The sequence below is a fragment of the Hypanus sabinus genome, chromosome 4 (assembly GCF_030144855.1).
Source record: "Hypanus sabinus isolate sHypSab1 chromosome 4, sHypSab1.hap1, whole genome shotgun sequence".
NCBI lineage: Eukaryota > Metazoa > Chordata > Chondrichthyes > Myliobatiformes > Dasyatidae > Hypanus > Hypanus sabinus.
This window is the reverse complement of record NC_082709.1, coordinates 162848196-162874328: the sequence shown is the minus strand read 5'-3', so window position 1 is coordinate 162874328 and position 26133 is coordinate 162848196. Positions and strand designations below refer to the sequence as shown.

At 44.4% G+C, this 26133-nt stretch overlaps 1 protein-coding gene across 4 annotated transcripts; it reads right to left on the bottom strand.

Annotated features, from left to right (window-relative positions):
* c4h3orf38 (chromosome 4 C3orf38 homolog) lies at window positions 1–25667 on the bottom strand. 4 transcript variants are annotated; one of them, XM_059968658.1, is made up of 4 exons: window positions 25645–25667; window positions 14998–15140; window positions 6023–6210; window positions 1–1218 (listed from the first exon to the last, which is right to left on the bottom strand). In XM_059968658.1, exons 1-4 carry the CDS (start codon window positions 25650–25652, stop codon window positions 604–606), a joined length of 954 nt encoding a protein of 317 aa, XP_059824641.1. In that variant the 5' UTR covers window positions 25653–25667; the 3' UTR covers window positions 1–603. The 4 variants fall into 4 exon arrangements, with proteins under 4 accessions (XP_059824641.1, XP_059824640.1, XP_059824643.1 ...); XM_059968657.1 differs by lacking the exon at window positions 25645–25667 and adding an exon at window positions 25240–25601; XM_059968660.1 differs by lacking the exon at window positions 25645–25667 and adding an exon at window positions 12562–12635 and having other exon boundaries at window positions 14998–15120.
* Window positions 25668–26133: the final 466 nt, after the last annotated feature.

Below are 26133 nucleotides of genomic sequence, written 5' to 3'. Positions count from 1 at the left end.
TATGACATCAAATCAGTTTTATTGTTTCCTTCACATCAAATACAACAGACAGTTCCTTGAACTGTCTTTATAACGTGTATTTACAATACATACAGATTCCATCATAGATTCATTAAGTCTGCAATATCCTTTCTAAGGTGTTAACTATCAAAAGTTGCATTGCCCAAAAAAAGTATATTAACAAAATGTTGAAATATGTTTAATATTTTTTTGACTTGAGCAATTGGTGCTACTAGTAGTCAGGAGACTCAAATGGTGTTGAGAAGTTACAACCTTTAAAACAACGAGTGTATCTGTAACTAGTAAATGTGGTGAGAGACTGGAGAAATAAAGAACTTGTAGAAATAACAGTCTGCACTTTGTGGAAAAATAAAGCATATCCATGCATTTTTGGTAATACTGCCTGAACAATTAAATCACAACATGAACAATAAATTCAAACTGTTTTTAATTATTTAGCCGGAGCACTTGTAGTTACATTTCATCATGAAATGAAGTATAGGTGGCATTGCAACATATTGCCTTATCAACCGCTGTATGTTTAAAGCCCCATTACATGTTCATAAAGCAGTTCTCCACTGCAGTCTAACACATGTCACATCCTCAATCATGAACTGCCACTGGATTCTCTTCAAAGACTTGTAGTAACTCAGCAGATTCATATTTGACAATGGGCGGCTGCAAAGCCTCACCAGATTGAAGAGTTACTGACATTGCACCTTGGCCTGTGATATTGAGATGAATAAATTTCATCTTCCAATTATTCTCATTACTTGGACAGCGGATAAGACCAAAGATTTGCTCAAAAATTCCTAGGCAGACTGAATCTCGGTGAATTGTGCCAGCCACTGCAATAATAACTAATCCATGAGGTGAATGGATACACTTTAGTCCACCACCAGTCAGGTTGGGGTTCAGGAACAGATGTTCATCCTTTGTCAGTGCTAATAAACGGAGGCTGACCATAACCGCACCAGAGTACTCCTCCATCCGCTGCTCTAAAGTTCGGTATGAAAACTTAAGTTTCACATCTTCCCAAAAATGCTGTGGGCCCCACTCTGTTGAATGTTCTTTTAGTAAAGGATTCTGGGTGTTCAGAAGGTGATAAAACCACTTACAAAATTGTAGTCCCATTGCCTGGTAATCATTTTTGTAATTTGTTGCTAAGTCAACTTGTGATGTATCATTTTCTGATGAGCTTTCAGAGGCATTACTTTTCTAAAAGAGAGAAAACATCAGTATGTTAATCTTCGGCTGTCAATATACCATGTAAACAAAGAAATGCTCATATTTACTTAACAAGCAATTCCACTTCATAACTATAAAGTTGTCCTGTAGTCTCTTACCAATTCTGTATAATATTGATCGAAAGGTCTTCTTTAGTATTTGTTTCTATATTTCTCTGGCACCTGATTTGAGTGCCAATACTTCACATTGTTCCTCAGAGTGGAACAGCAGATTATTCACCCCAAGCTTAAATCTGCTTCACAATAATTTAAAGAAAACCATTGCAATTTTCATCTTTAATCATCTTCAGACTATTGCCAAGGCCAACACTTTTCACACAGTCTATAAATATCAAACTGAAGTATAAGAGATTTCATTTAAATCTGCTAAATTTTCTTTTTCTTTGGTAGTTACTGCACCTTCAAGGAGAAGTGGGACACTGGAGGAGTGTATGAATTTAAAATCAGTGAGTAATAAAGGACACTTATTGCCTCTTAACAGAGTAATGGAGTCATAAGCAGATACAGAATGGAACAGGGCCCATGCCTGACCCTAATCCAAACACTCATGTACACGAATCTAACATCAATCTCTCAACCCTGCACCCACAGTCCCACCCCGATCCTGCCATTCAGCTACACACTAGGAGTAATTTACAGAGGCCAATTAACCTACCAATCCACACATCCTAGGAACGTAGGAAGAAAATGAAGCAGCCAGAGGAAATCCAGGTGGTCTCCAGGGGAATGTACCAACTCCACACTGATAGCACCTGAGATCAGGATTGAAACTGTGTGTGTGGCAGTGGCTCTACAAGGTGTACCACTGTTTTGCATGGTCCATACAAAGGAAGTTGTTACTTTGCTGTTCAACCCATTGAACCTTCCTTAGACTGAATTCCACTGCCTGGAGATGGGGAAATAGGAAGTAAATGTTCAATGAATTTAAACATCAGGTGGATAAGAATTCGATGTACCCTGATAAACCTACAGGGTTCAGCACCAAGAAGTGGCAAATGGAATACAGTGTTGGGAAGTGTATGGTTATCCATTTGGTAGAATAAAAGCACAGACTATTTTCTAAATGTGAAAAAAATTCAAAAATCCAAGGTATAAAAGGACTTGGGAGTCCTCATGCAGGATTCTCTAAAGGTTAACTTGCAGGCCAAGTCAGTGGTGAGGAAGACAAATGCAATGATAACATTCATTTCACGAGGACTAGGATATACAAATTAGAACATAATGTTATAAGGCACACTTAGAGTATTGTGAGTAGTTTTGTGAGTACTGTCAGATATTAGGGAGTACCCCTGTGCTGTCCCCCTTAACAATAAGTACTCCTGCTTGAGTACTGTTGGGGGGGGGGGGGGGGGGGAAACAGCCTACCTGGGGGAAGCAACAGTGGCCGCTCCTCTGGCAAAGAGTCTGACCCTGCGGCTCAGTAGGTTAGGGAAAGGAAGAAGGCAGCAGTAATAGGGGACTGTAGTTAGGTCAGACAGTCGATTCTGTGGACGCATGAAAGAAACACGGATAGTGGTTTGCCTCACAGGTGCTTGCATTCGGGATGTTTCTGATCTATGATATCCTGAAGTGGGAAGGTGAACAGCCCAAGGTTGTGTTACATATTGCTACCAATGACATAGGTAGGAAAAGGGAGGAGATCCTGAAAACAGACTACAGGGAATTAGGAAGGAAGTTGAAGAGCAGGACCTCAAAGGTAGTAACCCCGGGATTACAGCCTGTGCCATGCAACAGTGAGTATAGGAATAGAGTGAGGTGGAGAATAAATGTGTGGCTGAGGGATTGGAGCAGTGGGCAGAAATTCAGATTTCTGGATCATTGCGACCTTTCTTAGGGCAGGCGTGACCTGTACAAAAAGGATGGGTTGCACTTGAATCCGAAGGGTACCAGTATCCTGGCAGGGAGTTTTGCTAAGGCTACTGGGGAGAGTTTAAACTTGAATTGCTGGGGGGTGAGAACCGATCCAATGAGACAGAGGATGGGTTGGTTGGCTCACAAATAGAGAAAGCTTGGAGACAGTGCAAGAGGGAGGATAGGCAGATGATAGAGAAGGGATGTGCTCAGACTGATGGTTTGAAATGTGTCTATTTTAATGCAAGAAGCATCATGAACAAAGCAGATGAGCTTTGAGCCTGGATCAGTACTTGGACCTATGATGTTGTGGCCATTACAGTGACTTGGATGGCTCAGGGGCAGGAACAGTTACTTAGAGTGCCAGGCTATAGAAGTTTCAGAAAGAACAGGAAGGAAGGCAAAAGAGGTGGGGCGAGGCACTGCTGATCAGAGATGGTGTCACAGCTGCAGAAAAGGAGGAAGTCATGCAGGGAATGTCCACGGATTCTCTGTAGGTGGAAGTTAGAAACAGGAAGGGGGTCAACAATTCTACTGGCTGTTTTTTATAGACCACCCAATAGTAACAGGGGCATCGAGGAGCAGATAGGGAAACAGATTCTGTAAAGGGGTAATAATAACAGGGTTGTCATGGTGGGAGATTTTAATTTCCCAAATATAGATTGGCATCTTCTTTGAACAAGGGGTTTGGATGGGGTGGAGTTTGTTAGATGTGTTCAGGAAGGTTTCCTGACACAATATGTAGATAAGCCTACAAGAGGAGAGGCTGTACTTGATCTGGTATTGGGAAATGAACATGGCCAGGTGTCACATCTCTCAGTGGGAGAGCATTTTGGAGATAGTGATCACAATTCTATCTTCTTTACCATAGCATTGGAGAAGGATAGGAACAGACGAGTTAGGTAAGTGTTTAACTGCAGTAAGCGGAAATGTGAAGCTATCAGCCAGGAACTTGGAAGCATAAACTGGGAACAGATGTTCTCAGGGAAATGTATGGCAGAAATATGGCAAATGTTCAGGGGATATTTGCTTAGTGTTCTGCATGGGCATGTTCCAATGAGACAGGGAAAGGATGGTAAGGTACAGGAACCGTGGTGTACAAAGACTGTTGAAAATCTAGTCAAGAAGAAAAGCTTATGAAAGGTTCAAAAAACTAGGTAATGATAGAGATCTAGAAAATTATAAGGCAAGCAGGAAGGAGCTTAAGAATAAAATCAGGAGAGCCATTAGGGACCATGAAATCCTTGGTGAGCAGGATTGAAGAAATTAAAATCTCCCACCATGACAACCCTGTTATTATTACACCTTTACAGAAACTGTTTCCCTATCTGCTCCTCGATGCCCCTGTTACTATTGGGTGGTCTATAAAAAACAGCCAGTAGAGTTATTAACCCCCTTCCTGTTGACTCTGTAGTTAAGAAGACATACAGTGCATTGGCCTTCATCAACCGTGGGACTGAGTTTAAGAGCCAAGTGGTAATGTTACAGTTATGTTGGACCCTGGTCTGATCCCATTTGAAGTACTGTGCTCAGTTCCGGTCACTTCACTACATTAAGGATGTGGAAGCCATAGAAAGGGTGCAGAGTAGATTTACAAGGATGTTGCCTGGATTGGGGAGCATGCCTTTGGGGAATAGGATGAGTGAACTCGGCCTTTTCTCCATGGAGCGACGGAGGATGAGAGATGACCTGACAGAGGTGTACCAGATGATGAGAGGCATTGATTGTGTGGGTAGTCAGAGGCTTTTTCCCAGGGCTGAAATGGCTAACATGAGAGGGCACAGTTCTAAGGTGCTCAGAAGTAGGTACAGAGAAAATATCAAACTTAAGTTATTTTTACGCAGAAAGTGGTGATTGCATGGAATGGGCTGCCGGTGACGGTGGGTCTTTTAAGAGACTTCTGGACAGGTACATGGAGCTTAGAAAAATAGAGGGCTATGGGTAACCCTAGGTAATTTCTAAAGTACCTATGTGTTCAGCACAGCATTGTGGGCCAGAGCATGTATTGTGCCGTAGGTTTTTTTACGTTTCTATGTTTTGGGCCCCTTATCTAAGTATGGATACTGATATTGGAGAGGGTTCAAAGGAGATTCATGAAAACAATTCCAGGATTGAAAGACTTGTCATACGAGGAGTGTTTGATGGCTCTGGGCTTGTACTCACAAGAATTTAAGAGAATGAGGGGGATCTCAATGAAACCTATCTTATGTTGAAAGGCCTAGATAGAGTGAGTGTAGAGGGGACATTTCCTGCAGTGGGGGAGTCTCCGACTAGAGGGCACAACCTCAGAATAAAGGAATGTCCATTTACAACAGAGGTGAGGAGGAATTTCTTTAACCAGAGGGAGGTGAATCTGTGGAATTCATTGCCGCAGGCGACTGTGGAAACCATGTTATTGTGTGTATTTAAGGAGGTGGTGGATAGGTTTTTGATTAGTCAGGGTACAGGAAGAAAGCAGAACAGGATTGAGAATATAAATCAGTCATGATGAAATGGCAGAGCAGACTCAATGAGCCAAATGTCGTATGTCTTATGGTCTAAGGATTCAGCTATTTTTTTCTCTAGCCAAAAGGATGTTAATGGGCCTCCTTCTGTGTTGTGATTTTCTAAGACTGCATTGAAATATGCATGTTTTATGATAAACACACGGTAGCGTGGCTTATGGATGACACAGTAGCATAGTGGCTGGCATAATGCTATTACAATGCCCCTGCCCCGGATTCAATCCCACCACTGTCTGTAAGGAGCTTGTACATTCTCCTTGCGACTGCGTGGGTTTCCGCTGAGTGCTCCGGTTTCCTCCCACATCCCAAGGATGTATGGATTAGTAGGTTAATTGGTTACATGGGTGTGATTAGGCAGTAAAGGACCTGTTCCTGTGCTGTATCCCTAAATAACTAAAAGTGCACCCCCTCATGAAATACCTGGGAAGTAGTGGTACTTTCCTTCCAATAGTCAATAATTCTCTGAATTAGTTGATGTTTCTCTGCATTAGCAGAAATCACAATATTATGTTTTGCCAAGTACTGAAACAGTATCTCACGGTGGATCTTCTTCCTTTTCAGCAGCTCCTCAGCACTCTGGCTATAACTCAGTATCGCACTCATAGCTTCTGCAGGTGATAAGAGCAACAACGAAGTAAGATCATAAGAAAACACTAGACACTTTTTAGCTCAGCAGTTACATCTGAGGAAACCTTACAATACCTTGTTATATTGCTGAGAAATTTTCCCAAAGCCCTTACCTCTGCCTAGGTTTATTTACTGAATTTTACCCTACCTATAAACAATGCTATATTTGTGAGAGACATTTATTGAAAACAAACTGCAACGCTAAGAGTTTGATTCTGTGCGGAGTGAATTTTGCAAATAACGTATTCTAGCAATGTGCTACACACAGCGCTGAAATAACGACACGCAGTCGGTAAGTCGTTTTGAAACTAGTTTATTCAAACTTCACGGCGCTGGCATTTAATCCCAAGCGCCCGCCCTCTCCGGGCAGAACTGACGTCGGAGGTGCATTACCAAAATCTCCCGCCGCGCGCTGGCTATTTGTGAGCCGGTTTGCCTGCGCAGAAAGTGGGTCGCCACATAACCTCCCCCCCCCCAGAACCGGCGATACACCCCCCAATGTCCACAGTCTGGATCAGCCTCTGTTTGGGAGGTCTGCCTCTGCATTGCTGTGCCTGAACCTCGACCAGCTGTGCCAAGTCCACATGGACTGGTTTGAGTCGGTCCACTGTAAAAACATCCTCTCTCCCCCCCAATGTCCAGAACGTACGTGGACCCGATGTTGTTGATCACCTTGTACGGCCCTTCGTACGGCCGCTGTAGCAGTGCCCGGTGTCCGCCCCTTTGTACAAACACAAACTTACAGTTCTGCAGGTCTTTGGGTACATGGGTCGGGGTCCGTCCGTGCTGTGAAGTTGGTACGGGGGCCAGGTTGCCGAGCCTTTCGCATAGCCTGTCCAGGACTGCTGTGAATTCTTCCTCTTGCCCCCTTGGGGCTGGTATGAACTCTCCCGGGTCGGCCAGGGGCGCACTGTACACCAACTCAGCCGACGAGTCGTGCAGATCCTCTTTGGGCGCTGTATGAATTCCAGGCAGGACCCAGGGAAGCTCGTCCACCCAGTTAGGTCCTCTCAGGCGGGCCATGAGAGCCGACTTCAAGTGACGGTGGAAGCGTTCCACCAGTCCGTTCGACTGTGGGTGGTGGGCAGTAGTGTGGTGCAGCTGCGTTCCCAACAGGCTGGCTATAGCCAACCACAGGCTGGAGGTGAACTGGGCGCCTCTGTCGGAGGTAATGTGGGCTATTACCCCGAAGCGTGCTGCCCAGGTTGCGATCAGTGCTTGGGCACAGGAATCGGCAGATGTGTTGGTGAGCAGGCCCGCCTCTGGCCACCTCGTGAACCGGTCTACCATCGTTAGGAGGTACAGCGCTCCTTGGGACACTGGTAGGGGGCCCATGATATCCACATGAATGTGGTCGAACCTAAGGTGGGTGGGTTCGAACTGCTGCGGCGGGGCTTTAGTGTGCCACTGCACCTTGGCCGTTTGGCACTGCGCACAAGTTCTGGCCCATTCACTGACCTGCTTGCAAAGTCCGTGCCACGCGAACTTGCTGGAGATGGACAGTTGTCCTGATAGATGGGTGCGCCAAACCGTGTATGGAGTCGAAAACTCACCACCTCCAGGCTGCCGGGACGATGGGGCAAGGTTGGCCGGTAGCCACGTCGCACAGCAGGGTCCTATCACCTGAGCCTCGAGAAAGTCCTGCAGCTGAAAACCCAAGACTGCGGTCCTGTAGCTGGGCATCTCCTCGTCTCCCTGCTGCGCCTCCGCCAGTGCTGCATAGTCCACCCCCAGGGACAGGGCCTGGACAGCTGGTCTGGAGTGTGCATCCGCCACGACGTTGTCCGTCGTGTACTCGGAGATGTAGGACAGATGTCGCTGCTGGCGAGCCGACCAGGGATTGGACACCTTCGAGAATGCGAAGGTCAGCGGTTTGTGGTCCATGAACGCCGCGAACGGCCTGCCTTCTAAGAAGTACCTGAAATGCCGGATTGCCAGATACAGTGCCAACCGCTCCCGGTTGAAGGCACTGTACTTGAGTTCGGGTAGTCGTAGGTGCTTGCTGAAGAATGCCAAGGGTTGCCAGCGCCCCTCGATGAGCTGCTCCAGCACCCTACCGACTGCTGTGTCGGATGCATCCACCGTGAGGGCGGTCGGAACATCCGTTCTGGGGTGCACCAGCATCGCAGCATCTGCCAAGGCTTCCTTGGCTTTAACGAAAGCGGCTGCGGCCCCCTCGTCCCAAGTAATGTCCTTGCCTTTACCCGACGTCAGGGTGTGCAAAGGGCGCATGATACAGGCTGCTGAGGGGAGGAAACGGTGGTAGAAGTTCACCATACCAACGAATTCCTGCAGGCCTTTGACTGTGTTGGGCCGGGCAAAGTGGCGGATTGTGTCTACCTTGGCGGGCAGAGGTGTTGCCCTGTCTTTGGTAATCCTGTGGCCCAGGAAGTCGATGGTATTGAGACTGAACTGGCACTTGGCCGGGTTGATCATGAGGCCGAAATCACTCAGGCGGGAGTAGAGCTGGCGGAGGTGGGACAGATGCTCCTGGTGACTACTGCTGGCTATAAGGGTGTCGTCCAAATAGATGAATGCAAAGTCCAGGTCATGTCCCACCACGTCCATTAGCCGCTGGGACGTCTGTGCGACATTCTTCAGGCCGAACGGCATTTGGAGGAACTCGAACAGGCCGAATGGGGTGATGAGTGCTGTTTTGGGGATGTCTTCAGGGTGCACTGGGATTTGATGGTATCCCCGGATGAGGTCTACTTTGGAAAAGATTCTTGTCCCATACAGGTTTGCTGCAAAGTCCTGTATGTGCGGCACAGGGTAGCGGTCTGGAGTGGTAGCCTCGTTCAGTCTGCGGTAGTCGCCGCATGGTCTCCAACCCCCGGCTGCTTTGGGCACCATGTGCAGGGGGGAGGCCGATGGGCTGTTGGATCTCCGTATGATCCCCAATTCCTCCATCCTCTTGAACTCCTCCTTCGCCAGGCCGAGCTTTTCCAGGGGGAGCCTTCGTGCGCGGGCCTGGAGGGGTGGTTCCTGGGTCGGAATGTGGTGCTGTACCCCGTGTCTGGACATGGCTGCCGTGAACTGCGGTGCCAGAACCGATGAAAAGTCCTCCAGGATTCTGGTGAATTCTGTATGACGGCGTGATGGAATCCAGGTTTGGGGCCAGCAACTTGGCTTCACCCAGGGAGAATGTCTGGAAAGTCTCAGCATGTACCAGTCTTATCCCTTGCAAGTCGACCAGCAGGCTGTGAGCTCGCACGAAGTCCACCCCCAGGAGTGGCTGGGCCACGGCAGCCAGTGTGGAGTCCCACGTAAACCGTCTGGCACTGAACTGCAGCTGCACTGTGTGGGTGCCGTAGGTCCGTATCGTGCTGCCGTTTGCGGCCCTCAGGGTGGGTCCTGGCTTCTTGTTGCGGGTGTTGTACCCCGTCTGGGGCAAGACGCTGATCTTCACTCCGGTGTTGACCAAGAAGCGGTGTCCCGACTGTTTGTCCCAGACGTACAAGAGGCTTTCCTGGTGGCCAGCCGCCATAGTCATTAGTGGCAGCTGGCCCTGGCCCTTGCAGGGTGGGCGACAATGGCGGGCTTTTGTGCCCCACTGCTGGTGGTAGAAACACCACTGTTCACTGGTCTCCTTATTCCCGCCTGTGTTGTGTGAACTCCCCACCAGGCCTGATCTGGTCCCGCTGTTGGGTGCACAGCCTGGTAATCTGACCGACGGACGCCACGCTCTCCCTCTTGGCTTTCCACAGCACGTCTGCCTGGGCCGCCAACTTCCAGGGGTCCCTGAAATCTGCGTCAGCCAGCAGCAGATGTATGTCCTCGGGCAGTCGCTCTAGGAACGCTTGCTCGAACATGAGGCAGGGCTTGTGTCTGTCAGCCAGGGCCAGCATCTCGTTCATCAATGCTGACGGCAGTCTGTCTCCCAAACCGTCCAGGTGAAGCAGGCAGGCACCCGTGAGAGGCCAAAGGTCCCAATGAGCAGCGCCTTGAATACTTCATATTTGCCTTCTTCCGGGGGTGACAGTATGAAATACGCAACCTGGGCGGCCGTCTCCTGGTCAAGGGCGCTCACCACGTGGTAGTAACACGTGGAATCAGAGGATATCTGCCGAATCTGGTACTGGGCTTCTGCTTGGCTAAACCACACGCGTGGTCGCAGCGTCCAGGAAGTTGGCAGTTTTAGCAAAACTGCGTGAACAGATGAAGAGTCGGTCATCTTTGGTCCAAATCCCGTTTGGACCGTCGGGGTCACTAATGTAGCAATGTGCTACACACAGCGCTGAAATAACGACACGCAGTCGGTAAGTCGTTTCGAGACTAGTTTATTCAAACTTCGCAGCGCTGGCATTTAAATCCCTAGCACCTGCCCTCTCCGGGCGGAAATGACATCGGGGGTGCATTACCAAAGTCTCCCCCCGCGCGCTGGCTATTTGTGAGCCGGTTCGCCTGCGTAGAAAGTGGGTCGCCACAGTATCAAGGTTTCAGAAATCAATATATTGGCATTGGATACAAAAAAAAACCTAATGATTACACTTGCTGCCATTCCTTGCTTTTTCTTTCTCCTTGCAGCAAAGACATGCATTCAAATACTGATTTTCTATCAAGCCAATTGGTTTAGTTATATTATTTATCTAATATAAAAAATCACAATTCATTCCTGACTCTCATATCAGTTTTGACAAAAAATTTTAAATATGCTTCAACATTTTGAAAATTAAAAATCAAAAGAGAAGTGCAAAACTGAAAATGAAAACCTGATCTCAAGCAATATTTGAAACACAGTTTCATTATAAGGTTTTGAAGAAAATCAAAAACCAGCCGACATAAATCAGACTTCTATCACGTTGCTGTGCTGAACTCATCGAAGTTCAATTTAATTCTTCTGTCCTAAATTTTCCATTTTTGTTTCATCCATGTGCCTATCCAAGAATTTCTTAAATGTCTTTAATGCATCTGTCTCCACAACCACCCCCCTTTAGGGCATTCCATATAACTACCACTGTGTAAAAAACATACCTCTGACATTCCACCTATACTTTTCTTAAATCACCTTAAAATTATGATCCCTGGTATTTGCCATAGCTTAATACCATAATTTTAAACTCATCTTGAAACTCCTATATCTTGGACTCGGCACATCCATTTGGATCAAATCAAGTCAAGTCGCTTTTTATTGTCATTTCGACCATAAACTACTGGTACGGTACACAGTAAAAATTAAACAACGTTCCTGCAGGACCCTGGTGCTACATGAACCAACACAAAACTATAGTAGACTAAGTGAAACAACTCAAAGCTATACCAGACTACCTAAAACAACACAAAAACTACATTAGACTACAGACCTACACAGGACTACATAAAGTGCACAAAACAGTGCAGGGCAGTACAATAATTAACAAATAAATAATTAATAAACAAGACAATAGGTACAGTAGAGGACAAATTACAATATAATAATAAATGATGTAGATGTCAGCCTAGAGTCTGGGTATTGAGGAGTCAGATGGCTTGGGGGAAGAAACTTGCACAGTCTGGTCGTAAGAGACCAAATGCTTTGGTACCTTTTACCAGACCCTTGACTTCCTGTTGAACAGATCACAATCATCACGGATAGACAGCAACAACTCTACCACAATTATCCTAAGCGTTAGTGTGCCACAAGGCTGCATCCTCAGTATCTTACGTTACTCTCTTGGCACTTATAACTATGTGGCCATATTCTGCTCCAACTTCATTTACAAGTTGGCAGATGACAGTCCTCTGGTGAACCAGATCTCAAACAACCAGACTGAAAACAGGAAGGAAACAGATAGCCTAGTAGTATTGTGTCAGAGCAAACAATAACAACAAAAACCAAAGAGTTGATTCTTGACTTCAGAAAACTGAGTGGAGTACATGCCCCTCTCTGTATCAAAGGTGCTGAGGAGATGGTTAAGAGCCTCAAGTTTCTAAGTATAAATATCATCATCAAATCATCCTGGTCCAACTACGTGGCCAAGATCTGCCATTGCCATTACTTCCTCAGAAGGGTAAGGAAACTCAAAATGTCCCTAGTAACTCTCACCATATTTTTACAGCTGCACGATAGAAAGTATCTGATCCAAAAGCATCACAACTTGGTAAGGCAAATGTCCTGCCCAAGACCTCAAGAAATCCCAGAATCGTGAATGCAGTCCAGTCTATCACAAGAACCAGACTCCCCTCTCACTTAATGCATCTACAGTATACTTTCCACTGCCTTTGGAAAGCAGTCAAACTGTGGCAGCTTTTTAAAACCCTGGTTAAACTACATCTGGAGTCCTACATTCAATTCTGCTGCCCCCTTATTGGAAGGATGTGGAGACTTTAAAGAGGATGTAAAGGACACTTACCAGGATGCAGTCTGGGTTAGAGGTTGGATAAACTAGTGTCATGTTTTCTGGAGTAGCAGAAACTGAAAGGAGACCTAATCGGAGTTTAGAAAATTATAAGAGGCATAGATACATTAAATAGTGGGTACATCTTTCTTCGGAGTTGAAATATCTAATATTAAAGGGCATGCACTTAAGATGAGAGTGAAGAAGTTCAAAGATGTGCAGGCACTTTTTTTTATATATACACAGAGTGGGGGTGGTGGTAGGAAATAAGATAGAAGCATTTCAGAAAGGGACACAAATAACTAATTAAGCAGAACGGTGCCATTCCTGTGCTGCATGGATGAATCTACTGTACATCTAAATATCAATGATGCAATCAAATTACCACACAGCCTTTAATGAATTGAAGATCATGTTCTTATAAATACAGGTGTCCCCTGTAACACTGGAAAAACACCATCACTACACTCTGCAAAATCCTCCTAACTAACTGAAAGGATTAGCAAACCAAAGCCAGCTCCTTCTCAATGTTAAGTCCCCAGCACTTGGGCTCTTGTTACTCACAGCTACTTTGGGTTAACTAGATTACTCGAATACCCAACACCACATTCCTGAAAAAGGTTCTCTGCTGTGTGTGGGGGATTGCTCAGGATTGAAAAAGAATCATTGATGTATTTGAAGCTTCCTTATGAAATGCAACATTCTAACTGACTTCTGGGAATCACAAGCCCACGATGGCTCGAAGTGGAGCAGCAACATTTGGAAAGTTATTGAGAATCTCAAGTTTGGGGTGAATGGTGATCGTGCAAACAGGGGAAGGGTATCACTGAGCTAGTGGGGCAGGGTCATTGAGCTATGGTAGTTGAGATGCTGTACGTTGAGAGATGGGGGTCATTGTGGAGCAAGGGCTGGAATTGTTTGGGGGATTATGAGGTGCGGGAATGGTGTATGAGGTGATGTGAGGAGAAAGGGGTGTTGCGAAGTGAGGGGCTGGGAACATGGTGGGTCAAGGGCCATCACAGGGGAGATGCAGGGAGTACAGTTGGGAGTTTTCAGAACCAGATTTATTGTCATTGAATTAAGTTATGAAATGTGTTGTTTGTGATAGCATTACAATGAAGGCATAACAAATAAATTATAATACAAAAGTAGTGCCAAAGCAGAACAGTGAGGTAGTCTTCAGGAGTTCATATTCAGTCCAGAAATCTGATGGCAGAGGGAAAGAAGCTTTTCTTAAAACATTTAATGTGGGTCTTCCATCTCCTGTACCCTTTCCCTGACGATAGTAATGAGAAGATGGCCCAGATGGTGCGAATTCTTCCTGATGGATGCCAACCTCTTGAGGAAATGATGTTTGAAAATGTCCTCAGTGTTGGGGAGGCTTGCGCTTGCAATGGAACTGTCTAAGTCTACACCCACTGAAGTTTCTTATGATCCTGTGCACTGGTGCCTCCGTACTAGCCTGTGATTAACCAGTCAGAAAGCTCTTCACTGTATATCTACAGAAACCTGCATCCTAGGTAACATACCAACTCCTCAAACTCCCAGAAAAGTATAGCCGCAAGAGTGATTTTGTTGTGATTGCATTAACATGTTGGGCCCAGGACAGATCCTCTGAGGTGCTGATGCTCGCCAACTTGAAACTGCTCACCCTTTCCACTGCTGACCCCTCAATGAGGACTGGTGCGTGTTCTTCTGACTTTCCCTTCCTGAAACATACAATCAGTTTCTTGGTCATATGACATCATTGCAAGGATGTTATGTGACACCACTCAATCTACTCTACTCCTGTACGCCTCCTCGTCACCATCTGAGCTTTTGGGGTCATCAGCAAATGTACATATGGTGTTTGAGCTGTGCCTAGACACGAGGTCATGAATGCAGAGGGAGTAGAGCGGAATCAGAATCAGGTTTATTATCACCGGCACGTGCTGAAATTTATTAACTTAGCAGCAGTTCAATGTAATACATAATATAGAAGAAAAAAAACACAAAATAGAATAATAATAATAAATAAATTGTAGCATACGTATATTGAATAGGTCAAAAATCGTGCAAAAAACAGAAATACATATTTAGAAAATGAGGTAGTGTCCAAGGGTTCAATGTCCATTCAGGAATCGGATGGCAGAGGGGAAGAAGCTGTTCCTGAATCGCTGGCCGTGTGCCTTCAAGCTTCTGTATCTCCTATCTGATGTTAACAGTGAGAAAAGGGCATGTTCTGTGTGCTGGCGGTCCTTAACAATGGACTCTGTCTGTCTGATACACCGCTCCCTGAAGATGTCCTGGGTATTTTGTAGGCTAGTACCCAAGATGGAGCTGACTAGATTAAAAGCTTTCTGCAGGCTCTTTGTGGGGTGTTGTGGCGCGGGGTTGGGGGAGATTGTAGGATGTGAAGGGTGCTCTAGATCTGCTCCCATCCATTCTCCAGCTCTTGACGGCGCCACTCACCTGCGCAGTTCTCGATCTTTAACATCCTGTTGGTGACGGTGTCCGCCACCGACATGAGCTCGCACTGACCCAGGAACTGGAGGATCTCCCGGCAGCCGCACCGCTCGCTCTCCGACAACATCGACATGATGATCACTTTTTCCCTACAACACAAAGTCCAAATACTGCCTTACGCCACCATTGCAACACTGGCTCTTCCTGCTTCCATTTCGTCCGGACAGTAACCGGCACTCGGAGAAACGTTCCGGTTCATTCTATCCACCCCCCCCCCCCCCCCCCCCCCCGCTCGTTCAATGTTTCTTCCATTTAATCCAGCCCACATTCTGCGTCGCTAACACTTTCTCCCTTTGTTATGCTTTCATTTGGTGTTGGTCTATTGAGGAACCTGACATTCAAGAGGCCGCAGATACCTCAACATCAACACAGATCACCTAAGAAAGAATAGATTGTTGTTGCAATTAAATCATTAAAAACAGCAGGATATGACCATTTGAACACACATGCACAAAGCGAAACCAAAAGTTGCAGCAGCCATCCTGCGACCACTGTTTACTATAGTCTGGGACTGGGAACAAGTACCCAAGAACTGAACAAAGGGAGTTATTGTTGGGAGCGCTAAGTGGTAACAACAACTGGTGTGGCATCACACTTCTGCCCAGCAAGATTTTGCCCAAACTCATTGCCCAACAAATTACAGATGCTGGCAATGTGTCCTTGAGGAAGGAGCAAGCTGACTTCAGGAGAAATAGAAGCTGTGACAACCAGATCTTCACCGAGAGCACCGAGAGGCTGAGACAAATACAGTATGTGAGAATTTCGTGGACTTTGGAAAGACTTTTGATAGAGGGAGAGCCTCTGGTGAATTCTTGGATCACACGGGATATATTCCAAAATTGTCCAGCTTATCCAGAGTTTCTGTGCTCACTTCACCTCACAGTTGAGGACTGCAGATTGAGATTGGAAGTCAAGACGGGAGTCAGGCAAGGCTGTGTGATGTTGGCGATATCGCTTAACCTGGTGATTGATGGGGTTATGAGGCCAACAATGAAAGATAAGCAGAGCGACATGAGATGGACTCTGTTCTCTAGTTTAGAAGACCTTGACTTTCTGGATGACCTCGCATTACTATCATATACATACCGTAATGCAAGAGAAAACTCAGCAACTATGTAGCTTTGATGGACAGGCTGGACTCAGAGTCACCAGAGAAAGACTGAGATCATCAATGTAGGGTCTCCTTCTCCCGTCAAGCCATATGGCATCGACTTGCCCAGCACGGCATGTCCACCCACCTGGGCAGAATGGTGGGACTAAGGATGGCATTCTTAGTCTTGATCAAGCCCAGCATGTCAAGCTCACAAATGGAGAATAGAGTGTCTTCACAAAATGACAGTGTCCATCCCCAAGCATGTGGCAAAAACAAAGACAATGAGTCCGTCTGCTTCCACAGTCCTTGGTTCATTTGAATTCACTGATTTGTAGACTGTCATTTTTTCTGGCCAACACATTCTTTGGATCACTCCTCTGTTTTCGTGGATGTTTGCAAGGAAACAAAGCTAGAAGCATCTTCAGATCAACAAGCAACAAATGAGGATCAACCAAACAAAGCGTCCACACCAAAGTGAACTGGACCAGAGCCATGTTCTGTACGCTCTCTTGTACAGGTCAGAATACTGGCACACAACAGAGAACAACCTTGCCACGCTGTCATCATTCCACACCATGAGCCTTTGGAAGGCAAAGGGGCAGAGTTGCTCTTTTGGTAAAAAAAAAATGAAACGGTGAGACCATAAGATACAGGAGCAGAGTTAGGTCAGCTCATTGATCTGCTCCGCCATTTCATCATGGCTGATCCTGGATCCCACTCAAACCAATACATCTGACTTTTCGCCGTATCCTTTGATACCTTGACCAATCAGGAAACTACCAACTTCCACTTTAGATATACCCATGGTCTTGGCCTCCATCACAGTCCATGGAAGAACATTCCACAGATTCACTACACCCCAGCTAAAACAGTTCTTCCATAACTCTGTTCTAAAAGGTCTCCCACAATTTTGGAAGATGTGCCCTCTAGTTCTCGATACCCCAGCCATAGGAAACATCCTCCCCACACCCACCTTATCTAGTCCTTTCAACATTAGGTAGGTGTTCTTCTAAATGCCAGTGAGTACAAGTTCAAAGCTGGCAAATGCTTCTCAGATGTTAACCCCTTCATCCCCAGAATCATCCTTGTGAACCTCCTCTAGAATCTCTCCAATGACAACACATTCTTTTTGGGGCCCAAATCTGTTAACAATATTCCAAATGCAGCCTGACCAGTGTCTTATAAAGCCTCGGTATTAGCTCCTTGCTTTTATATTCAATTTCCTTTGAAATAAATGCCAAAATCATCAGAAAGAGGTGACAGTGTTGGAAGGTGTTGAATCATTGTGGATAGAGCTAAGGGACTGCAAGGGTAAAAAGACTCTGATGGGAGTTGTATACAGACCCCCAGACAGTAGTAAAGATGTGGCCTACAAATTACAAAGGGAGATAGAAAATGCATGCCAAAAGGACAATGTTACAACAGTCATGAGGGACTTCAATATGCAGGTAGATTACAAAAATCAGGTTGATGTTTGATTCTAGGAGGGGGAATTTCTAGAGAGCCTATGAGATGGCTTTTTAGAACAGCTTGTGGTTGAGCCCATCAGAGGATCAGCTTTCCTGGACTGGGTGTTGTGCGATGAACCAGATTTGATTAGAGAGTAAAGATAAAAGAACCGTAAGGGGAAAGTCATCATAATATGAACAAATTCACTCTGAAGTTTGAGGAGAAGCTAAAGTCAGATGTGTCAGTACCACAGTGGAGTAAAGGGAATTACAGAGGCATGAGAGAGGAGTTGGCCAGAATTGATTGAAAAAGAAAACTGGTTGGGATGACAGCACAGAAGCAAAGGGTGGAATTTCTGTAAGCAGTTTGGAAGGTACAGGGTATATACATCCCAGAGAAGAAGTATTCTAAAGAAAAGACGACACACCTGTGACTGACAAGAGAAGTCAAAGCCATCATGAAAGCCAAAGAGAGGGCATATAATAGAGCAAAGGTTGGTGGGAAGTTAGAAGTTTGGGAAGGTTTTAAAAACCAACAGAAGGCAACTAAAAAGTCATTAAAAGATAAAGACAGAAAATCAAAGTAAGCTAGCCAATAATATTAAAGAGGTAACCAAAAGTTTCTTCAGATACATAAGATGCAAGAGAGAGGGGAGAGTGGATATCAGGCCACTGGAGAGGTAGTAATGGGGGACAACAAAATGGCGGATGAACTAAACAAATATTTTGCATCAGTCTTTGCCATGAAAAACCTAGCAGATTGGTGGAAGTTCCAGGTGTCAGGTGTCATGATGTTTGTGAACTTATCATTACTCATCAATGTTCTTGGGAAACTGAAAGGTCTGATGGTTGGTGAAAAAGTCACCTGAACCAGATAGTGTACATGCCAGGGTTCCGGAAGAGATCATGGAGGCATTAGAAATGATCTTTCAAGAATCACTAGATTTTGGAATGATTCCGGAAGATAGGAAAATTGCAAAGGTCACTCCATTCTTCAAAAAGGGAAAGAGGCAGAAGAAAGGAATCTATAGGCCAGTATGTCTGACCTCAGAGGTTGGGAAAATGTTGGAGTCAATTATTAAGGATGAAATCTCAGGGCACTTGGAGGCACATAATAAAATATGTTGCGGTCAGCATGGTTTTCTCAAGGGAAAATTTGCCTAACAAATCTGTTAGAATTCTTTGAAGAATTAACAAGCATGATAGACAAAGGTGAATCGCTTGATAGATTTTCAGAAGCCCTTTGACAAGGTGATACACATGAGGCTTCTTAACAAGCTATAAGCCCATAAAGCAGTGGCTGATTGGCAGGAGGCAAAGAGTGCGAATAAAGGGAGCCTTTTCTGGTTGGTGACTCGTGGTGTTCCACAGGGGTCTGTGTTCGAAGGTGTTTGTGTCTTTACATTATACATCAGTCATTTAGATTTTGGAATTGATTACTTTGTTGCAAAGCTTGTTAGTGATATGAAGATAGGTGGAGGGACAGGTAGATTTGAAAAAGTAGAGGGGGTTCACAAGGACTTAGACAGATTTGGAGAAGGGGCAAAGAAATGGCAGATGGAATACAGTGGTGATAAATGCATGATCATGCACTTTAGTAGAAGAAATGAAAGGATTGACTATTTTCTAAATGGAGAGAAAATACAAAAAACTAAGGTGCAAAGGGACTTGGGAGTTCTTGCAATTAACAGACCTGAATGTTAATTGGCAGGTCTGTGGTGAGGGAATCAAATATGATGTTCACATTCATTTCAAGAAGACTATAACAGTAAAGCAAGGATGTAATTTTGAGACTTTATAAAGCACTGGTGAGGCCTCACTTGGAGTATTGTGAGCAGTTTTGGGCCCTTTATCTTAGAAAAGATGTGCTGAAATTGGAGAGGGTTCAAAGGAGGTTAACGAAAATGATTCCAGGATTCAATGGCCTTTCATATGAAGAGCGTTTGATGACTCTGGGCCTGTATTCACCTGAATTCAGAAGGATGAGGGGTGACCTCATTGAAGCATATTTAATGGTGAAAGGCCTTGATTAGTGGATGAGGAAATGGAGGAGTGTCTAAAACCAGAGGACACAGCCTCAGAATAGAGGGACGTTCCTTTTAGGATGGAGATGAGGAGGAATTTCTTTTACCAGAGAGTGGTGAATCTATAGAATTCTTTGCCACAGGCAGGTCTTCTATGTATACTTAAGGGAGAGGTTCATAGATTCTTGATTGGTTAGGGCATGAAGGGATACTGGGAGAAGGCAGTAGATTGGGGCTGAGAGGTAAATTGGATTAGCCATGATGAAATGGTGGAGCAGATTTGATGGGCCAAATGTTCTAATTCTGCTCCTATATCTTATGGTCTTTCATTTTGACCACACCGAGATGACTGGCATGTAGCTCCACCAACACCTTAACTCTCAGCTTGGATGGCACAACTCTCAATCCCCACATATGGCAACCCTCATTAAGAGCAAGTTCATGCCACTGCTGATAAATATGTGGGAACTGGAATTTTTGTTGCACATTCCAGACTTTTCGGGTGGCCATTTGGACCTGAGACTGTTTCCCTTTGGAGCAGCTCTCCTACAATAGGGATATTTTCAAGTTGCGTTAGGGAGAATTCGTCAGAGTAGTGTCCTGTTTTCTAAGTTTTTCAGGTATTTTCTTTTCCAAAGGTAAGCTGAACAATCCATCCATATTTCCACGATTAGTTATCTCCCTAAATTTGATCTTGTAATGTGTCCTCCAAGAAACAGAGCATAACTCCACACTTGTGCTGCTGCTGTTAGTGGAACACTCATTTGTGGATTCCAAATAGACACTAATGGTTGATGATCAGTAATGAGGTTAAACTTGCTCCCATATAGGTACTGGTTGAAACATTTTACACACCAAACCAGACTGAAGGCCTCTCTGTCAATCTGCATAATTATTCTCAGCCATAGTAAGGGTATATGATGCAAAGGCTATGGGGGATTCACTTCCATCACGCATAACATGTGACATGACAACACTTGTACCATAAGGCGAGGTGTCACAGGCAGGCTATACTGGATGATGCAGATCATAATGTATGAGTACAGTGTCTGATGCCACCATTTCTTTTACCTTTTTGAAAGCCACCTCACACTGTTTTGTCCATTGTCATTTCTTGCAGTTCTGTACCAACGCTTTCAAGAGGTAGAGCACAGCATCCAGGTTTGGCAGGAAATTGTTCTAATTATTGGCAATTCCTAAAGAGGACCACAACTGTGACGCACCTTTTGGCCTTGGGGCACCCATCACTGCTTGAAATTTCTCAGTACACTTATGTAAATGCTTGTGCGTCAATGGTGTGAACACAATAAGTGATGGTTGGTTTAAAGAATTCACATTGGTCACACCATGCACTGAGCCCATAATCTTCTAACAACACACACAAAATGCTGGTGGAACGCAGCAGGGCGGGCAGCATCTGTAGGGAGAAGCGCTGTCGACATTTCGGGCCAGGATCCTGATGAAGGGTCTGGGCCCGAAATGTCGACAGTGCTTCTCCCTATAGATGCTGCCTGGCCTTCTGCATTCCACCAGCATTTTGTGTGTGTTGCTTGAATTTCCAGCATCTGCAGATTTTCTCATGTTTGCTGTAATCTAATCTTTTTAATACTGACTTGAGATTTTGGAGCTGTTTTTAGTCATCCTCATCAGTAACAATGGTGTCATCCAGGTAACACTGAGTGCCTGGGCAGCCTCGCAGCACCTGGCCCATAAATTTCTGCCAGAGTGCAGGTGCAGATGCTGCTACAAAAATAAGCCTATCATAGCAATAGAACCCTTTATGAGAGTTTATGGTAAAAATAACATTTTGGACTCTTCCTCCATCTCCATTGGTTGGTAGGCCTCAGCTGTCCATTTTGCTAAAATGGTTCAAACTAGGACATTTTGCAAAGATATCCTCTATCTGGGCAGACAGTTTTGATTCTCTTAAAGTACTGAATATGGTGACCTTAAAACTGTGATATAGCCTTACAAATATTAGAGCTTCTTAGCTATTGTGATGACTGGTGGTGCCTATGGTCTTCATTCAACATTGCAGAAAATTCCTTCAGCCTCCATGTGACCTATCTCACTGGCTACTTTAACACGGATGATATAAGGAACCAGATGGTCTTTGTAAAACTTGAGTGTGACATTTTAATTTAACATTATTTTACCCTTGATATGTTTGAGCTTTCCAATGCCATCCTTAAATACTGCTGTGGCATCATCCAGTACTTTTTTAAATTCGCTTTCAATTGGCTCTTTTGCAGGGGACGTGGGATTCAAATGGTGGATGGATCTTTAATCAAGTTATATTTGTCTCAGCCACTCTTGGCCCACAATTCTAGCCCTGCTGTTTTCACCACATACAAGCACAATGCAGCTTGTTGGTTGTTGTATTTCATTGTTACAAATGTCATGCCCACAGGAGTTACCTTTTCTCCAGTATAAGTTCTTAGTTGGAGATCTGCAGGCTTCAGTTCAGTATCTTTGAAATCCCATTTTGTGGAATGACTGAAACAGCCAAGCCAGACTCTAATTCCATTTTAACTAATTTGTCATTCACTTCTAGTGTAGGCCAGTTTGCTGGAGGAGGTAGTGATAGAGGCAGGGATTATTACAGCACCTAAAAAGATACGTAGATAGGAAAGGTTTCAAGGGTCATGGACCAAATACAAGCAAGTGGGACCAGCTCTGGTGGACAACTTGATCAACGTGGATGAGTTGAGCTGAAGGTCTGTGTCCTCTTTCTGTGCTGAATGAGTATAACTAACACACCCTCTAATCCATATGCCTTTGGGATTTGGCGGCTGGTGTCTAAATCTGAGGAATTTGCCATAGGTCAGTCAAGCACCAATATAGTCATGCTGGGAATCATATCTATAAGCCAATGTTCCAGACTCTTTCTCAACTTGGCCAGCCACTTCGATAAGCTACACACAGCTATCCCTGGATCTTTAGGATCATTACTCTTTTGGAATTGTGCCCTCTACGTTATTTCTACATTGCCTTTTCTCATCCTTCCTACCAAAATGTAACATCACATTATTCAGCAATAAATTTAATTTACCTACTCCCCACATGTTCCACAAACCTGTTTATACTGTGATGGTATTGGGTTTGCTCACTGCAAAGTTCTAAACTCAAATGAAGAAGTTATGCCCTATCCGCTATAGATAGCTACGGGTACCCTCATTAAAGGCCAGTTATACTGTAACTAACCAATCTTCAAGGACTAGCTTACTTCACTGTTTATCCTCCCCAGCAAGCTTAGCTGCTGATATCCACTATTTGAATGTTTGGTCTCCTCTCCCTAGCAAGGAGGAGATATTTTCATTCAAAAAATTAGCTTAAACTACTTTGATGCCAGAGTAGGAGTAATGTGTGGATGTGCAAATAATGGAAAAGCTGAATAAGTATTTTACATCAGTCTTCACTGTGGCAGACACCAGCAGCATGCTGGAAGTTCAAGTGTGTTAGGGGTCAGAAACGTGTGAAGTTGCCATTACTTGGGAGACTGAAAGGTCTTAAGGCATTTAAGATTTCTGGATAAGATGGTCTGTGCTCAGGGTTCTGAAAGACGTGGCTGAAGAGACTGTGGAGGCATTAGTAATGACCTATCAAGAATCAATGGATTCTGGCATGGTTCTGGAGGATTGGAAAATAAATGTCACTCCACTCTTCGAAAATGGAGAGAAGCAGAAGAAAGGACATTATAGACCAGTTATTCTGATCTCAGTGGTTGTGAAGATGTTGCAAACAATTGCTGAGGACCTGGTTTCAGATATTTGGAGGCACATAATAAAATAGTCCAAAGATAGCATGGTTTCCTCAAGGGAAAATCTTGCCTGTTGGAATTCTTTGAAGAAATGGCAGGCAGGATAGACAAAGGAGAATCAGTGGATGTTGTGTATTTGAATTTTCAGAAAGACTTGGACAAGGTGGCACATATGAGGCTGCTTAATGAGTTAAGAGCCCGAAGTATTACAGGAAATGTAATAGCATGGATAGAGCATTGCCTGATTAGCAGGAGGCAAAGAGTGGGAATAAAGCAGAGCTTTTCTGATTGGTTGCTGGTGACTAGTGATGTTCTACAGGGGACAGTGTAGGGACCTCTTCTTTTTACAACGTATGCCAATAATTTGTATTGTTGCACGGAGCGACTGAGCAGAACCCAAGTGCAGGACACAGGCACGGAGATTGAGTTGGGGATGCTGGCGTAGACGTGAACATTGAACAGCAAACAGGAGGAATCTTGCCACGGAGCTCTGATATGGAGTCTTGACATGGAGACGGGCTTTTCATGGAATATCTTGAAACTGGAGCTGAACTTAGAACAAACGGTCCTAAGCAGTCAAGAAACAAAGTTAACACATGGGAATAGACCAACAAACTGGCAACCTGTGATATTGACAGCATCGTACTTATTTCACAGTCTCTGATGAAAACCAGGTGTACTGTAATTGAGTAAACTAACAGCAATTGGAGATCTAATGACTGGAATTAGGGCATAATCAGGGAGAAAGGACCATTAAAGGGGAACAGCCGACCAGAACCATGACATGTATGACAGATTTGTTGACTTTGTAGCCAAGTTTGCAGATGATGAAGATAGGTGAAAGAGCGGATAGTGTTGAGGAAGCAAGAGGCTCCAGAGGGACTAAGACTGATTAGGAAAATGGGCAAAAAAATTGGCAGTTGTAATGCAGTTTGGGAAGTGTGTGGTCATGCACTTTGTTAGAAGGAACAAAAGTTCAGACTACTTTCAAAATGAGAAAATTCAAAAATCTAAGGTGCAAATTTATTTTTCGAGTCGTTGTGCAGGATTCCCTAAAATTTAATTTGTAGATTGGGTCTATGGTGAGGAAGGCAAATGCGAAGTTAGCATTCATTTCGAGAGGGCTCGAATATAAAACGATGTAATGTTAAGACTTTATAAAGCACTGGCGAGGTTTCATTTGGAGTATTGTGAGCAGGTTTGAGACCCTTATTTAAGAAGGGATGTGCTGACATTGGAGAGGGTTCAAAGGAGGTTTACAATAATGATTCCAGGTTTGAAAGGCTTTTCATATGAAGAGCATTTGATGGCTCTGGGCCTTTACCCACTGGAATTCAGAAGAATAAGGGCGGATCTCATTGAAACCTATTGAATGTTGAAAGTCCTTGACAGCGTGGATGTGGAGAGGATGTTTCCTATGCTGGGGGAGTTTAAGACCAGAGGATACAGCCTCAGAATAGAGGGACCTCCATTTATAATGAAGATGTTGAGGAATTTCTTTAGCCAGAGAGTGGTGAATCTTTGGAATTTATTGCATATTTTTAAGGCAGTGGTTGGTCAGGGCTTGAAGGGATACAAGGAAAAAGAAGGAGATTGGGGTTGAGTAGGAAATGAATCAGACATGATGAAATGGTAGAGCAGACTTGATGGGCCCAATGGCCAAATCTGCACCCATATCTTATGGTCTTCAACACAGTTCATTTATTTTTAATGATAGATGTTGAAATTTAACTAAAATTCTTAAAACAGGTTTAAAACTTACTGAGAATTTCTATGTTATAAAACATTACTGTACAAACTGTTTCTGAAGCACAAAGAATTTCCAAAATACAGGTCCAATTCCTGTCATCTACAAAGTCTTACCAATGAGTCACAGATGAATGAATCATCCATCGCAGAAAATGAAGACAGAGTAATGGATTCTAGTTCACCCCATGTTTCTGTCATCCTTCTTGATATTCCTGGACCATTCCTAACACACCTGACTTCTCTCTACATTTATACTGTTTGTCTGCCACTTGGGTGACTTCACACATATGTGACATTTTTCAGATACCTTTTCTCACAGGTGGTCTAAAAGCTTTGTTGAACTAAATAACTTAACCAGCGTTGTCTGGTTTGGAACAAGGTCAATTGACCTAACAAATTTTCTTAAACTGCACCTCTAGAAAAATCAGCCCAGGAGCTACCTAAGGGCCATCAGTCTGCTTTATACACAGTGCTTGTTTGAAAAGCCGTCCTTTAAACTACAGACTGATTTTTACTTACAGATACATTAAGAACTCCTGTTTACAACAAGAAGATTTACAAACAGTTTTGGCTGGAAGGTTAACTTAACTCTTTGATCTTTAGAAGTGTCAGCTGCTGTGTTCAGAAAGTTGTGCTTGGTGAAAAAAATGGCCCCCTGTACAGTGACCATCCATCACGATACTTTGATAAACTGTTACTCTCCTCACAGTTCACTGCACGTCCAAACTTTGAGTCATTTATTGACTTGGAAATTGTATTCCGGTAACTCATTTATACTAAGGAAAGCAATGCCCTAGTAACAGCCCATGGAGAACCACAACGTACATTCCTTCCAGATTAGAGATCAATCTTTCTCCACCCATCTCTGTTTTCCATTACCCGGGCAATTTTCTATTTATGCAGTTATGGACCCTTGTCTTTCCTTTATACTGCACAAGGACACACACACTGCCTTGGCTGAGGCTTGAACTAATGACTTTCAGATTGCTAGCCCAAAGCCTTAACCAC

Bases quoted from the DNA above. Each gene is read 5' to 3' on its own strand.
- c4h3orf38 (XM_059968657.1), bottom strand. From the start codon at position 25,265: ATGATTCATTCATCTGTGACTCATTG. The intron at 15,141-25,239 runs GTAAGACTTTGT...TTTGTGTTGTAG, and splicing joins CATTCATCTGTGACTCATTG to GGAAAAAGTGATCATCATGT. The intron at 1,219-6,022 runs GTATTTCATGAG...TCTCTCTTTTAG, and splicing joins AAAGTACCACTACTTCCCAG to AAAAGTAATGCCTCTGAAAG.